The sequence below is a fragment of the Tiliqua scincoides genome, chromosome 12, assembly GCF_035046505.1.
Source record: "Tiliqua scincoides isolate rTilSci1 chromosome 12, rTilSci1.hap2, whole genome shotgun sequence".
NCBI classification, from domain to species: Eukaryota; Metazoa; Chordata; class Lepidosauria; order Squamata; family Scincidae; genus Tiliqua; species Tiliqua scincoides.
Genome location: NC_089832.1, coordinates 2,734,137 through 2,748,997, shown reverse-complemented (window position 1 = coordinate 2,748,997; position 14,861 = coordinate 2,734,137). Strand labels below are relative to the sequence as shown.

At 50.6% G+C, this 14,861-nt stretch overlaps 1 protein-coding gene across 1 annotated transcript in view; it reads left to right on the top strand.

Annotated features, from left to right (window-relative positions):
* The first annotated feature begins 7,959 nt into the window (after positions 1–7,959).
* Positions 7,960–14,861, top strand: part of HS6ST2 (heparan sulfate 6-O-sulfotransferase 2) — a 147,821-nt gene continuing 140,919 nt past the window's right edge. Inside the window, 1 exon segment of the mRNA XM_066640149.1 lies at positions 7,960–8,455. Coding sequence (XP_066496246.1) covers positions 7,960–8,455 — 496 coding nt within the window.

Sequence of the window (14,861 nt, the reverse complement as noted above, 5' to 3'; positions counted from 1 at the left end):
CTATATAGGTGTTAAATAGGCACTTTCAATATAAGTAAATACTACCTGCATCACAGTGATATGTTTTAGTTTTGCAGGGTTGTAGGCCTGTGTATTGCACTGGTGTGTAAATGAAAGGATATGTTGCGTATTATTTCTATGTAGGCAATACATTTTCCATGGCATGCAGAGATGCATTTATTCTATGCAAATTATTGTTACATGGCTTTACAGATAATGAATGCATCTTTCAAAAAAAAAACAACACCCACATTATTTTCTCTTCGTGAAATTTGGGGGAATTACGGGTCTTTGATGTTTCTCTATATTTATCCTTTCATTTTGCCCACCAGTATAGCTACCTGACATCATTGCCCCCCTTGAAAAAATAGTCGCCCCCCCACCTCTAGAATCCTAGCTAAGGGACCGAATGTGTGGAACAAAGTCTGCCACTCTTTACATGCATTTTGCCCTTTCTATGCCTTTTCAGGATGTCTCTTGCTGGAGCCATCAATGCTCACACGTGGGTCATAGGTTTGTAGTCCCAAAGCTGTGTCAACAATCCCTGATTTGGGCTGTGTTCATTTTTCAGTTTCCAGTATGAGAAGCACTAGAGAACTGATATTTTTCTTCTTCTCCTCCCAGTACGCCAGGGCGGCCTTCGTTTTTCACCACCTGGCACGCTTACCACGCTAGCAATCTTTTGTGCGAGCTTGGGGCTAGAAAACATGGCCGCCTCCATTAATAATGTTATCCTATTGCTCTCTGAGGAAACAACTGGGGGCCCAATCCTATCCAATTTTCCTCCAGGAAAATTGGATAGAGCACAGAGCTGCTGTGCCAATGGGGCATGCACCACATCTTCTGGTGGGGAGGCAGTCACAGTGGCCTCCTCAAGATATGGGAACATATGTTCCCTTACCCCGAGGCTACATTGTGGTGCTGGAAAGTTGGATAGGATTGGGGCCTGGGTAAGCCATCTTGTATGGCAAATAGGGGAGGCGGTGAAGGAGAGGTTTTTGAACTTGGGCAGAAGGAGCGATCCATTTGCGAGATTTTAAAAGCAATATAGAAGTTAATAAATCTAAGGTAACTAGTAACTATAAGGCAATGATTAAACGTTGCAAAAGCACCCTGTACATTTGACACCATTTTCGTTCTGTTTTTTAAATGAATTGCATGCTACAGCAGTGTTTCCCATACTGTGAGCTGGGACCCGCCAGTGGGTCGCAAGCCTTTATTTGGTGGGTTGGAAAAGTTTCTGAAATATTAAAAACTTTGCGAGCACCCTTGCCCGGTTTGCAGCTTTGGGCAATTCAGACGGAGAGACCGCCCTCATGGATGCAGTGCTAACCTGTGGTGGGTATGAGATCATCTTCATACCCCCAAATTAAAATGCCATATTTTTCTCATTTCCTCTAGTAATTGGTATGCCATAGATCACCTGTGAACCCAGTTTCAACCTTTTCTCTGGCCTGGAAGTCCCTAACTGTACATCTTACACCAGTTTAGCCTTCTGGGTACCCTGGAATGACTATAAAGGTTTGGGGGAGCAGACCTTGAACTCCATTTCTAGGGAGAGACTAGCAAATGTCTACACACACATTCTATATGTGAGGTCTCTAGCAGCCTCTAGAAACCCAGTTATTATTGATTAATAATTTATTAATTACTATTATTAATAACGACCAGGGACAGACCAGGGACAGACTGCACTTGCTCCCGGTGTGGAAGGGATTGTCACTCCCGGATTGGCCTTTTCAGCCACACTAGACGCTGTGCCAGAACCACCTTTCAGAGTGCGATACCATAGTCTTTCGAGACTGAAGGTTGCCAATACAATTAATAACAAATGAATGAAAAAATATTTCTATGTCTTTTGGGCGGGGTCTAGTAAAACGATGTGGGTCGCAATAGATTGTCATTTTAAAAAGTGGGTGCTGGTGATAAAAAGTGTGGGGAGTACTGTGCTAGGAGCATGCTAGCCACTTCACTTCCGGCTATTTCTCCTTATGACTTAATTTTGGCCTTTGCAGGAAGGGTTTTCCCTTTGGTGTTGCTGGAATGCTGTTGAAATGGAGGCAACTCATATTTTATGAGCATTGTAAGAGCCTGTTCCTCTGATGTGATGAAATTATGCTGAACACAGTAGGCCTGGCTCCTGCGAGGGAGTTCTCTTATCTATCTGTCTGAACTTTGCAAATATGGCATTTTTATACTCAAAGTAGGTCAGGTGGAGTGGGGCTGGAATGAAAAGTCGCATCCGGCAAGCCCAAAGTTCATGTGAGCCCAGTGGCCTGGAAGTGAGGAGGCTACCAGCATGTTATTTATTTACTAGATTTCTAGGCTGCTTTTCCTAAAAATCAAAGCAGTTCACAACAAAAGATTTAAAAAGATCTAACAACAATGTAGAAGATGTCAAAAGGTTGACATAGAAAACTAGCATAGCATAGCATAGAGTGTCCGAAAAGCTTGGTCAGATATAGTGCAATCCTATACAATGTCCTGCTACTCAGAAGTAGGTCTGTCTGAGTCCAATGAGACATACCGTTGGGTAAGTGTATCTAGGATTGAAGCCGGAGGGCCCAATCCTATCCAATTTTCTAGCACTGGTGCAGCCTCAATGCAGCCCCAAGGTAAGGGAACAAATTATCTTAAGGAAGCCTCTGTGACTGCTGCCCCACCACAAAATGCAGTGCATGCCCCTTTGGCACAGTTGCACTGGAAAACTGGATAGGACTGGGCTCTGAGAGTGCAATCTAGACGTTATGCCTGCTCGCTGCCCTGGCACAGGAGTGTCATGAACATAAAGCACGTTTGCACCTCCTTGAGAGCCAGCCAGGCTGGCACAAGGACATGTGGTGGTCTGCCAGTGCCGAATCTGGATCCAGAGGCGGTGGAACGGAAGAGGGGAGGGGACATTTTTGAGTGCGGGAGGGGCAGACTGGGAGATGGATCAGGTCTGGGAGGGGGGCAGGATTTGCTGCGGCAGGGACCTTGGTTAGGGACCTAGCCCAACAGCTACTTCCTAATGCGGACAACCAGATAGCTACAAGTAGAACTTGCAGGGAACAGCTTTCTTTGTTCCCAGCATCTTTACTCGATGGTATCCTGTTTCTGTCCAGGGAGGTTAACCAGATGAAAGTGCAAGGCATTGCTGTATTCCAACCAGAGGTATAACTAGGGCAGAGCCTGAGGGGCACCTGCCCCTGGTGCCCCTGGTGCCCCTGGTGCTACGCTGGGGGGGCTATGACTGCCCCTTCGGCTCTGCCCTAGTTATGGAGAAGGCGCTGATGGCTTTGCACCCATGTTTCTACTGCTTCAGAGGGGAACCTCCCCAGGAGAAGGAACAGGGGGTGCAAAGCCGTCACCGAGTGAGTGCTCCCTCCTCCAGAGAGAACATCATGTGATATGGTGACATCACTGGTCTGCACACCAGGACAGTGCGTTACGCCTCCGACTCCAACAATATTATGCTCTCTCTGGTTGCAGAATTGGGAGGGTGGAATTGTAGGCATTGGGGCCTCTAAGAGAGGCAGTCATAATTTCCCCCATCGTTTTCTGGCAAGTCTCCTAGAGGTCCCGGCAGTCTCTTAGAGGCCCCAATGCCTACGGTTCCACCAGGGACAAAGTGCTGATTGGTTCGACAAGGGAGGAGCTGCTCCTGACGGAGGAGGCAGGCGGGCGAGACTCTCAGCACGGCGTGCGACCTCATTATGCTACTTGTCCTTGGCAGATAACGGCTGAGGTGGCTGAGGCCGTGCTTCCCTCCTGATCTGGCAACTGCCTTTGCATGTCCTGCCTGTAAAGCAGCTATTGTTGGAGTGAGTCAAGCCGGCTTTTTGACGGCTTCTCCTCCTTTTTTCGCTCTTTGCAGCCTGCCATGCTCACCGCTCAGCCGCCGACTGTCATGTCACCAGGGAATGTTAGTCATCTCCTCGCCTGTTATTACATCGCTGACGACTCCCTGGGGGTCACCGTGTTGTGATGTCTTACTTTCTAATGACTCCCAGTGGCCGAGGAAGGGCCTCTTCAGCCATTCCCCAACAGTGTGCTGCAGTGCCCTAGGTGCACTCATAGGTAGCCTTGGGGTGTCCCCAGAATCCTCTTCTTCCTGTCTCTCCTGGCCACTGCCATCTTGGATATCGTGCCAGGAAGAAGAGGCTGCTGGGAAAGAACTGCTGGGACCACAGTAAGGTTGGAGACCTCTGGACTACATCCACTCCATGTTTTGGACTAAGCTGTCTGAGCCAGATGGGAGACAATACTGCTCAGGGCTTCCTGGGCCCAGCTCCATCTGTTCTCTCCTGGCTCAGCAGAGTCAGCCTTCAAATGCCAGCAGCAGGGGACAATGGCAGGAGAGGTGCTATGGCCTGGAAAGCATCATCCTATCCCTGGGCAAGAGGAACCTGGGAGCTGAAGTCAGCACAGTTGCAAGGAGGGAGCTTGTCCATGGAGCTAGAAGGTCCTTGAGAAACTTAAACAGGTTTTTGGCACATGGCAAACTGCCTTCTCTAAAGCCAGCCCAGGGGCCCATCTAGCTGAGTGCTGCCTAGTAGCAGCTGCCCTTCCATGCTGAGATGTCCCCCTAGGCAAAGAGCCATGTCCACTGATGGTGCAGCATCAATCCATCCTGCAGGATGGAGAAAAGTCTACCTGTCTACAGTGCTGGGTCACAAGCACCCAAGCGGCTGCCTTCCCCGTCCTGCCACAGCCTGGCAAAGAGTAAAGTCAGGTCTGGCCTGGAGGAGGGAAGCCACCAACCCACAGGATCTTTGATTCTTGCTTCATCATCTGTTGGAGGGGGAGTGGGTCTGTCAGTTGCTGTGAGCCATGACAGCTAATGGAGCCTGCATTGGCAGTGACAGTATACCTTTGATACCAGTTGCTGGGGGAAACTGGGAGACTGCCTTCCTTCCTGAATTGTGGATTTACTGGAAGCATCTGGCTGGTCACTGCAGGGAGCAGGATTAGACCAGTTTTTGGCACAATCCATGGGAGCTCTTTTTATCTTCTCTTGGTCCATTTAGAGGATTAGGCTGCAATCCTTTCTATACTTTCCTGGGAGTAAGCCCCATTGAACACAACAGGACTTACTTCTGAGTAGACAAGCATATTTATTTATTTGCAAATGTATACCCCACTTTATCTCCCACATTCAAAGCAGCTAGGATGGTGCTAGGATAGGAAGCATAGGATTGTGCCCTTAGTTCTCAGTTGCTGCACATGTTCAGGGGGACCCGAAGACTGCTGCAAGGCCCATGCAGGCAGGGCGAGGTGGAACTGCTGTGACCCTGGGATGGGAAAGGAAGCAAAGTGGGAAGTGACTGTGGGAGAAAAGCGTGGGCAGGGGGAAGGGACTGGCCTGGGAGGGGAAGAGCAGGGCCTTGGAGAGGCATTTTCTCAGGGGGTACAAAGTTTCTTTTGGGCTCCTACCTTAAGGGGGAGAGGATGAAACAGAATGGGGAGGGTTGTAACAAGGGTGGGAAGAACAAAGGTGAGGAAGAGGCAAAACAGGATATGGGGAGGGTGGCAACAACCGGAAAAGCCTTTGGATTGGAATTGCGGAAGACATTGTGGGGAGATAGGATGCGGTGTCTGGACAGAGTGAATAGGGAGATGCTCTTTACACTCTCACATAACACCAGAACCAGGGGACATCCACTAAAATTGAGTGTTGGGAGAGTTAGAACAGACAAAAGAAAATATTTCTTTATTCAGCGTGTGGTTGGTCTGTGGAACTCTTTGCCACAGGATGTGGTGATGGCGACTGGCCTGGATGCATTTAAAAGGGGATTGGACAAGTTTCTGGAGGAAAAATCCATTACGGGGTACAAGCCATGATGTGTATGCGCAACCTCCTGATTTGAGAAATGGGTTATGTCAGAAGGCCAGATGCAAGGGAGGGCACCAGGATGCAGGTCTCTTGTTATCTGGAGTGCTCCCTGGGGCATTTGGTGGGCTGCTGTGAGATACAGGAAGCTGGACTAGATGGGCTTATGGCCTGATCCAGTGGGGCTGTTCTTATGTCTGCAGTGGCCCTTTGCTCTGGTGAATCTGGGAGACATGGGGTTAAAGCCTGGGCTTTCAGCTTTCAGCTGGTCTGCACAGCTGCAGCCACTAGAGGCAACAAGGTCTTCAGGGATATAGGCAGCACCTGAAGCAGGGAGAGTTTTTGGAGACTTGCTGGCACACAGACTGATGGACTGGAGGAATGAACTGGTACCCCAGCTAATGGACTAGCCAAACAGAGGGCGCTGGGTGGTGGAGAACTGAAGTGGTGCTGCTGGACCTGAAAGAACTGCTGTTTGAAGAACTGGGAGGAGGGACCCTGCAACCTTACAGGTAAGCCACCTACAGGTGAGGGTGTCTGAGAAGGCCTAGCACTGAGCCCTGTAAGGCCCAACACTGAGCGCAAGCCTATGTGTATCTATTCACAAGTCCCACTTTAGTCAAGTGGGTTTATTCCCAGGTAAGCTTGGATAGGATTGTGGCCTATGGCTGCAACCCTATCTGTCTTTTCCTGGGAGTAAGTCCTATTGAAGATAATAGGACTACTTCTGAGTAGACATGCATAGGATGTCTACTTGGGCCCCAAGATTGCAATCTAAGCCACACTTTCCTGGGAGTAAGTCCCATTGAATTTAATGGGATTTGTTTGAGTAGACATGCCCAGTCTTAGGCTGTAAGTGCGGATAAGATTGCAGCTTTGGAGCTCCATCCTCTGGATGTCTACTCAGAAGTCAGTCTTGTTATAGTCAAAGGTGCTTACTCTCAAGTGTGGATCAGACTGCAATCACAGAGCCCCTTGCTATGTATCTGACTCTATGTATCTGACTTGGAAGTCAGTCAGAGTATAGCCACTGGGGTTTATTGCTGGATAGAATTTCATCCTTTGAGTCTAATCTTCTGCATGTCTGCTCTGGTGTCAGTCCCATTGTAGTCAGTGGGGCTTACTCCCAAGTAAGTGTGGCTAGGATTCATCTTGGAGCCCAATCCTCTACATGTCCACTCAGAAGTAAGTTCCATTGTGATCAATGGGGCTTACTCTCAGGAAAATGTGAATAGAATTAGTCTGAGTCCAATCCTATGTATGTCTACACGGGTGTCAGTCCAATTGCTGTCAATGGGGTGTAGTCTCTGGCTAGGATGGCACCCTGGGAGCCCAATATACAGGTCTACTCTGGCATCAGTCCCATTATAGTCCATGGGGCTTAGCTTGGCTAGGACTGCAACCTTGGAGCCCCATCCTCTGCATGCCTATGTGGGAGTAAGCCCCATGACAGTCAATGGGGCTTACTCCTGGGTAAGTATGGCTAGGACTGCATCCTTGGAGACCCATCCTCTGCATGTCTACTAAGGTGCCAGTCCCCTTGCAGCCAATGGTGCTTCCTCCCAGGTAAGTGTGCGTAAAATTGCAGCCTTAGAGCTCCATCCAATGCATGATTAGTCGGAAGTAAGTCCCATTGCAGTCAATGGGGCTTCTTTGAGTCTAATCCTCTGCCTGCCTACTTGGGTGTCAGTCCCCTTGCAGCCAATGGGGCTTACTCCCGGGTAAGCGTGGCTAGGCTGGCACCCTGGGAGCCCCATCCTCCGCATGCCTACTCGGGCGTCAGTCCCCTTGCAGCCAATGGGGCTTACTCGCGGGTAAGTGTGGCTAGGATGGCATCCTGGGAGCCCCATCCTCCGCATGTCTACTAAGGTGCCAGTCCCCTTGCAGTCCTCCCAGATAAGTGTGCGTAAAATTGCAGCCTTAGAGCTCCATCCAATGCATGATTACTCGGAAGTAAGTCCCCTTGGAGCCAATGGGGCTTGCTGGCGGGTGAGCGTGGCTGGGAGCGCGTCTTTGGCGCCGGTCCCGGTGCGCCGGCGGGGCTGGCTGCGGCGGAGGGCGGGCGCGGGGCGGGGCGGAGGCGCGGCGGACAAAGGCGGGCGGGCGGCGGGCGGCGGGGCCGGCCGGGATGCCGGCGCGCGGCGGGCATGGAGGAGCGCGGGCGGCGGGCGGCGGCGGCGGCGCTGCTGCTGCTGTTCGGGGCGCTGGCGCTGCAGTACGCGTGCCCGGGGAGCCGGTGCGGGCGCGGGGCCCCGGCGCGGGCCGACCCCTACGGCGCGGAGGACGGCAGCCCGGCGCGCTGGGGCCCGCGGCGGCGCTTCTCGGCGGCGGAGCTGGGGCGGCGCTGGGCCTTCCGCGTGGCGGGCGCCGACCTGATGGTCTTCCTGCACATCCAGAAGACGGGCGGCACCACCTTCGGCCGCCACCTGGTGCGCAACATCGCGCTGGAGCGGCCCTGCGAGTGCCGCGCCGGCCAGAAGCGCTGCGCCTGCCACCGGCCCGGCCCCGGCCGCCGCGAGCCCTGGCTCTTCTCGCGCTTCTCCACCGGCTGGAGCTGCGGCCTGCACGCCGACTGGACCGAGCTCACGCGCTGCGTGCCCGCCCTGCTCGGCGGCGACCCCCGGGCGCCCAGGTAGGGAGGGAGCCCTGCCGCTGCCGGCGCTGCTCCCCGGGAGCCTGTCTCCTCGGAAGGAAGGAAGGAAGGGAGCAAGCCCCGTTGCGGGCGGTGCAGCTGGGAAGCCTGGGCAGCGGGGTAGCCCAAGAGCCCCATCCTCTGCATGGCTACTCCCAGGGAAGTGTGGCCAGGGTTGGATCCCGGGAGCCCCATCTCATGCGGGTCTACTCAGAAGGAAGCCCACTGCTGTGGATCTTACTCCTGGGGAAGTGTGGCTAGGAATGTACCCTGAGAGCCCCATCTCATGCGGGTCTACTCAGGAGGAAGTCCCATTGCAGCCAGTGCATCTTACTCCTGGGGAAGTGTGGCTAGGAGTGTACCCCGAGAGCCCCATCTCATGCAGGTCTACTCAGAAGGAAGCCCCACTGCAGTCAGTGGATCTTACTCCTGGGGAAATGTGGCTAGGAATGTACCCCGAGAGCCCCATCTCATGCAGGTCTACTCAGAAGGAAGCCCCACTGCAGTCAGTGGATCTTACTCCTGGGGAAGTGTGGCTAGGAATGTACCCCGAGAGCCCCATCCTGTGCATGCTCCATCCTATGCATGGCTACTCCCAGGGAAGTATGGCTAGGACAGTACCCTGAGAGCCTCATCTCATGCATGTCTACTCAGGAATCAGTTTCATTCGTGTAATGAGGCTTACTCCCAGGGAAGTGTGGATAGGATGGCAGCCTCAGAGCCCCTTCCTGTGCATTTCTACTCCCAGGAAAGTGTGGCTAGCAGTGCAGCCCAAGAGCCCAGTCCTGTGGATGTCTACTCAGAAGTCAGCCCCATTACAGTCAGTGGGGCTTACTCCTGGGTAAGTGTGGCTAGGAGTGTAACCTGAGAGCCCCATCTGATGCAAGTCTACTCGGAAGTAAGTCCCAATGAGAGTCAGTGTGGCTTACTCCCAGGAAAATGCGGGTAAGATTGTAGCCTGAGAGACCAGGATCCTGGAAGTTCCAGTATGGCACCTTGCAGGGCAGGCTGCTGGGTTGCCTTTCTCACCTGGAAGGAAGTCCCAGTCAAACTAGTGGGGCTTACTCTTGAGCAAGCAGGCTCAGGGTTGTAGGCTGTTGCTGGTGGGTTGGGGTTGAAGCCTTAAAGCACACTCACACCTCGAAACACAGTTGTCTTGCTGCTTTAACCCCATCTTAAAAATCCCCAAAAGCATCTCCTCTGGATCTTTGACAAGATGTGTGGTCAGACACTGTCCTTGATGGAGAGTGGCTCTGTCCCCCAGACCACCTAGCCCAGCCATTCCCTCATCACATTCCCCCATCACATCTCTGATCTTGCCTCTCCCCCCCCTTCCAGGGCTTCTCCTGTTGGAAATGGTGATGTGGAAATGTGTTCATCTGTGTGCTTCCTTAAGAGCCATTTCCTATTTTCTGTGTGCCCTCTTGATGCACCGCAACTGTCCAGGCAGTGCCCAAGAAGGTTTTCCTGGCTCTTCCTTTCAGCCTCAATGATGAGCAGTGGCTGCAGACCCTAGTCCCAAGTGCGGTATATTTTGAAGAGCAGCCTTGCTCTGTCACATAGGTTTAAATTGTTGTTTCCTTGGTGCAAACTGAATCTGCCCCTTGCCCAGTACTGTGGCTGAGCTAGATATGGACACACTGGATCTATGCCTCCCTCTTGACTTCTAAGGCCTGTGAGTGCAATTGGCAGAGAGATTTCTCTCCTGCAAGGAGGTAGATGATGCTATGGGGGGGAGGTGGGCTCGATGTCTCAAGTACCCAAGAAACAATGGAAATATTTTTGCACCCTTGTTCAAAATATTATTCCCTCTTTTCAGCATCCCTTCCTGCTTCTGAGCATATTTTTCTCAGTAGGATCCCAGATGTTGTTTTAATATCCAGAATACCTTTTGAGTTCAGCAATGGTGAATACATATAAAATGGAAGGTATCTGACGTTCTTATGTTGATGTTCAAAGGTGTTCCATGCTGGAGGAAACTAGGTGCAGAGCCATAGCTAGAGGGGTGTGAAGCACTAAATTTTGCAGGCACCCGAATGCGATGTGCAAGTGGCCTCTCCCCTTTGGAGCTGTTCTGGGTGGGGACAGCAAAGCAGAGGCATGCCTCCATTTTGCCCTCCCCCAAGCTGGAATGGCTCCAACACTTGCATGCTGTGGTGAGGTTCCCTGCAAAACATGGTGCTTTGCACCCCCTCTAGCTATGCCACTGACTGAGTGAACCTCAGTTTCAGGGCCAGACTGGATAACTTGTTCAGGAAGACCTGAGAAGGTTATTTTTCATCTCTTGGATGCTCTTGGGGAAGGTAGACTGTGCTGATCCCTGCAGGCTTGTTCATTGAATTTGAAAGTGTTTGTGTTCCTTGGATTGCACTTCTCTTTCCTTGCTGTAGCTGGGAGGGGAGGACTGAGAAAGGGATGTGTGGCCATACACCACTTTTTATCCCTGTGAAAGGTGCAAAGTTGTTGTTATTATTATTATTATTATTATTATTATTATTATTATTATTATTATTATTATTATTATACCGCTTTTCAACTAAAAGTTCACAAAGCGGTTTACAGAGAAAAATCAAATAACTAAATGGCTCCCTGTCCCAAAAGGGCTCACAGTCTAAAAAGATGCAAATGAATACCAGGAGTAAAGTTAAATTTCCTCCCTGATTTCCAGAGACTGAAATAAAAGATGTCATTCTTATTTGTTTCTCTTTGAGTTGTGTTCTCTCCCGCATTTCTTTTGCTTGGCCCATCTGCAAATAATTAGCTGAGATTGCAGGACAGGTTTGGGCTTGCTCTGTAAACAGAATCCAGGCTTTTTTATTTTGGGAATTGTGACAGTGGGTTGTGGTGGTATCTGTGCGGCAGACACACAGCTGTTGTGGAAGTGCACAAAAGGGCAATTTTAATGGCTAAATGCTGGTATTGTTGAGTGACCCAGTTTTGGAGATGGATAGTGTTTTGTGTTCCTGAGATCCAGGGTCTGGCTCTCTCTTTCCCCTGCATCGCATCTCAAACGGTTTAATTCCACCTAGTTTAATTTCATGCTTTCAGGTAGTGGGTAGTGTGCTTTCTTTTGCGCTATAGAGCTTAGTCACCTATAGGGAAAGCTCTTCTGTTCTGTGGCTGGCAACTCGTCTTGGCTTTAGCGAGATAATGCGCCAGGAGGTTTTTCTGTGGATGCCCTTTGGAGCTGCTCTGATGTGAGCTGGGAACCCTCGACTCCCAAGCTCTCAAAGGCTGAGCTGAATGTGAATTTGGACCAGTCGAACTGAGAGCTTTGCTGGAGAGAGGTCAAGGAGGGGCAGAGCAGAGGCAGAACATATCCCTATGCTGGGGAGGAGATGTGGAACAAAGAACCTTGCAGGCAGCTCAATTTGGCTCCAGCAAACAGAACAAAGACTGCGGCTTCCCCATGTTGTACATCTTCTGAGTAGCCTGGGTTTTGCCTGTTGGAGAAGCCCTGCGGTTTGTGGGTAAATCAATACCAGGGAAATGGCCTGGTCAGGTGGCTCCTTGATGCCCCGATTTCCTTTTCTCTTCCCTACAAATGGGACCTGATCCATGCTTTTTTGGTTCACTTCTAAACAGAAATCTCTTAGAAAATCCATTGCGTGGTGGTACTTTCCTTTGCAAAACATCTGAGGTCTGTTATCTAAAACTGTATCACTTTGTGTGTAGCAAAGCTGCATTTGCAAGATAAATCATGTGTAATTACACATGCAAACACACAAAACAGCCCCCTCCATGTCACGCTGTGCCTGTATCAAATCTTTGCTGCGGAAACGAGGCAGCTTCTTTCTCCTGAACCTTCCTTGAGATCTGGGGCTGGCATTTGCAGGCTCCTAATTGGCTGGAGATGAGCAATTGTGCGGTCACTTAAAAATAACAAGGAGCTTGGACCGTTGATGGTGGAGAGATGGAGGCGGATTTTTCCTGTTCCAGGTGGTGATTTGAAGGCTTTGCAAAGGGCTGTTTCGTTGCAGATGGTCGCATTTAGGGGTCAGACAGCATCCATGTCTGGGACATAAGCAGTTTTGTGCATAACCCTAACATAGGTTGGATCTGGGTAGGGCCTGTGTATGAGACTTGAGGGGGGGGGGCGGGTTGCCAGGCATATTGATGATATCTATACTTCTGGGTTTACTAAATTCCAGCCTATCTGATCCGTCATGGAGAAGCACAAATTTGTGTGAAGCCTATTGAGGTGCCTCTTTTGAGTTCCGTGTCCATGGGTTGACACTACACTGCCACCTACGGAGAGAAGCCTTCAGAACATTATCACCCCTGTTCCATGCTGAGCTTGCAGGCTGTTTGTGCTTCCTTTGTCTGTCTTTTGTGTGTGCTTCTTGAAATTCCTTTTTCTCTCTCTGTAGAGGTTGCTTTCAATTCTAAATCCTGGAAGAAAGGAGAAAAAAATTATTTACTATGCCTGATGGGAGGCTTTTCAGTTGTTTCAAGTGGTTGGTGGGTTTAAGAGGCAGAAATAGAAGCACAGCAACTTAAAGGGGGGGGCAGAGCTCAGGCTGGAACTCAAGCTCCAGTTTATGGGATACATTTCTGAACTGTTCTCTCCCCCAGCCCCTCTGGTCCCTTCCTCAAATGTGTTGTGTGTGTGTGTGTGTGTGTGTGTGTGTGTGTTTGGACAAGAAACATCTAGAAACACATGGAATTTTAATTCAAATATGGGTTATTTTTCACTCTTCCTGTGAATGTAAAACTAAGTGTAATGTACTGGCTAACCAGAACCTCCCAGTCTAGGAACAGTATACCTCTGAATACCAGATTTTGGAAGTGGATAGGGGTGGGCTCTTGCATTCATATCCTGCTTGTCCAGAGGCATCTGGTGGAAGCTGGGTAGTTGGACTGGGATGCTTTTTCTTTGATCTAGCAGGGGTCTGAGTGGTCCTTGAGGTAGAGCTTCTGTGTACGAGAAACTGCATTGGCTGCAAAATTCTGAAGTGCATCTTAGCCCAAAGAACATTCTAATAACAGCTAACATTTCTTGTTATCATCCCTGTAAGGTAGGCCACTAAAATTATTCTCCATATTCCAGGGACAGGAGAAGAGAAGTTTAGATAGAGGCTTGTTTGAGATTTTTGGTTAAGCTTAGTGCTTGCTTAGTGGACACTTTTAGCTCATAGTTGTGCTCTTAACCAATTGGTTATGTTAAGAACATAAGAACAGCCCCACTGGATCAGGCCATAGGCCCATCTAGTCCAGCTTCCTGTATCTCACAGCGGCTCACCAAATGCCCCAGGGAGCACACCAGACAACAAGAGACCTCATCCTTGTACCCTCCCTTGCACCTGGCCTTCTGACATAACCCATTTCTAAAATCAGGAGGTTGTGCATACACATCATGGCTTGTACCCCGTAATTGATTTTTCCTCCAGAAACTTGTTGTTGTTGTTGGGGAGGGGCGAGGCTGTGCCTCAGTGGCAGAGCATGTTTTTTGGACGCACATGGTCCCAAATCCAGTCTCTGGTTCCTTCAGGAGGGCTGGGAAAGACCAGGAGAACCCTGAGTTCAGTGGAGTGATCAAGGCAGAGTCTCCTTGTTCAGTGCAGTTCATCACACCTGGTTAATGGAGGTTTGCACAGAGCCACTCACCTGTGGGGAGGGAGAACTGCCACAGAGGAGCTTTTGCAGATGCCCTCAGAAGACTGACTTGGGCATCTGCATTGGCAGATGGGTTGGGAGTGACTGGTTGTGGTGGGCTTTGTTGTGTTGGACAACAAAGTGCCCCAGTGTAGGGAGACCCCAGACTCCACCCTGCCGAACTTAGGCAGAAGGTCTGTGCTGTGCTGAGGCATTTTTAGAAACAGTTTTACTGCCAGTGGTGGTAGTGTTTAAATAATCACCCAGCCTGTGTCATAGCTGATGTTGATGCCTTTGTGGGAAAGCTGTCTTGATGAATGTTTCTTTAGGCTGCAGCCCGTGGATGCTGAAAAGGAAACCTGGGTGTGAAGAGCCACTCTCTTCCCTCCTCCTCTCACACCTGTTGGGTGAATTTGTGTTTGCTTCTCTTTCTGCCATCAGTTCAGCAGTTCCCAGCCCCTGCAGGATTAGTCCTGGTGCTCTGCACTGAGATAAGGCGGAGACACAAACGGGGTTGGTCAGGAAGATGCTGCGTGGAGTTCTGGGACCTTGTGGGCCTGCCACCCCCCCAGGTTGGAAACCTGGTCCATTTCGTTGCTGCTGGCTGTGGCTCTCCCTGGTATTTCAGGCAGGGAAGAGGCTTTCCCAGCCCGACCTGGAGACAGTGCCAGGGTTGAACCTTTTCTGTGCCAAGCACTGAGCTCTGCCCCGGGCAAGGGTTGCTGGACAGTGATACTCTCATAAGCTCCCCTTGTGGCTGAAAAATGGAGGTGCAGGCCTTTTCGATAAATGAGAGTTGTAGATGGGGCAATCTCTCAGCAC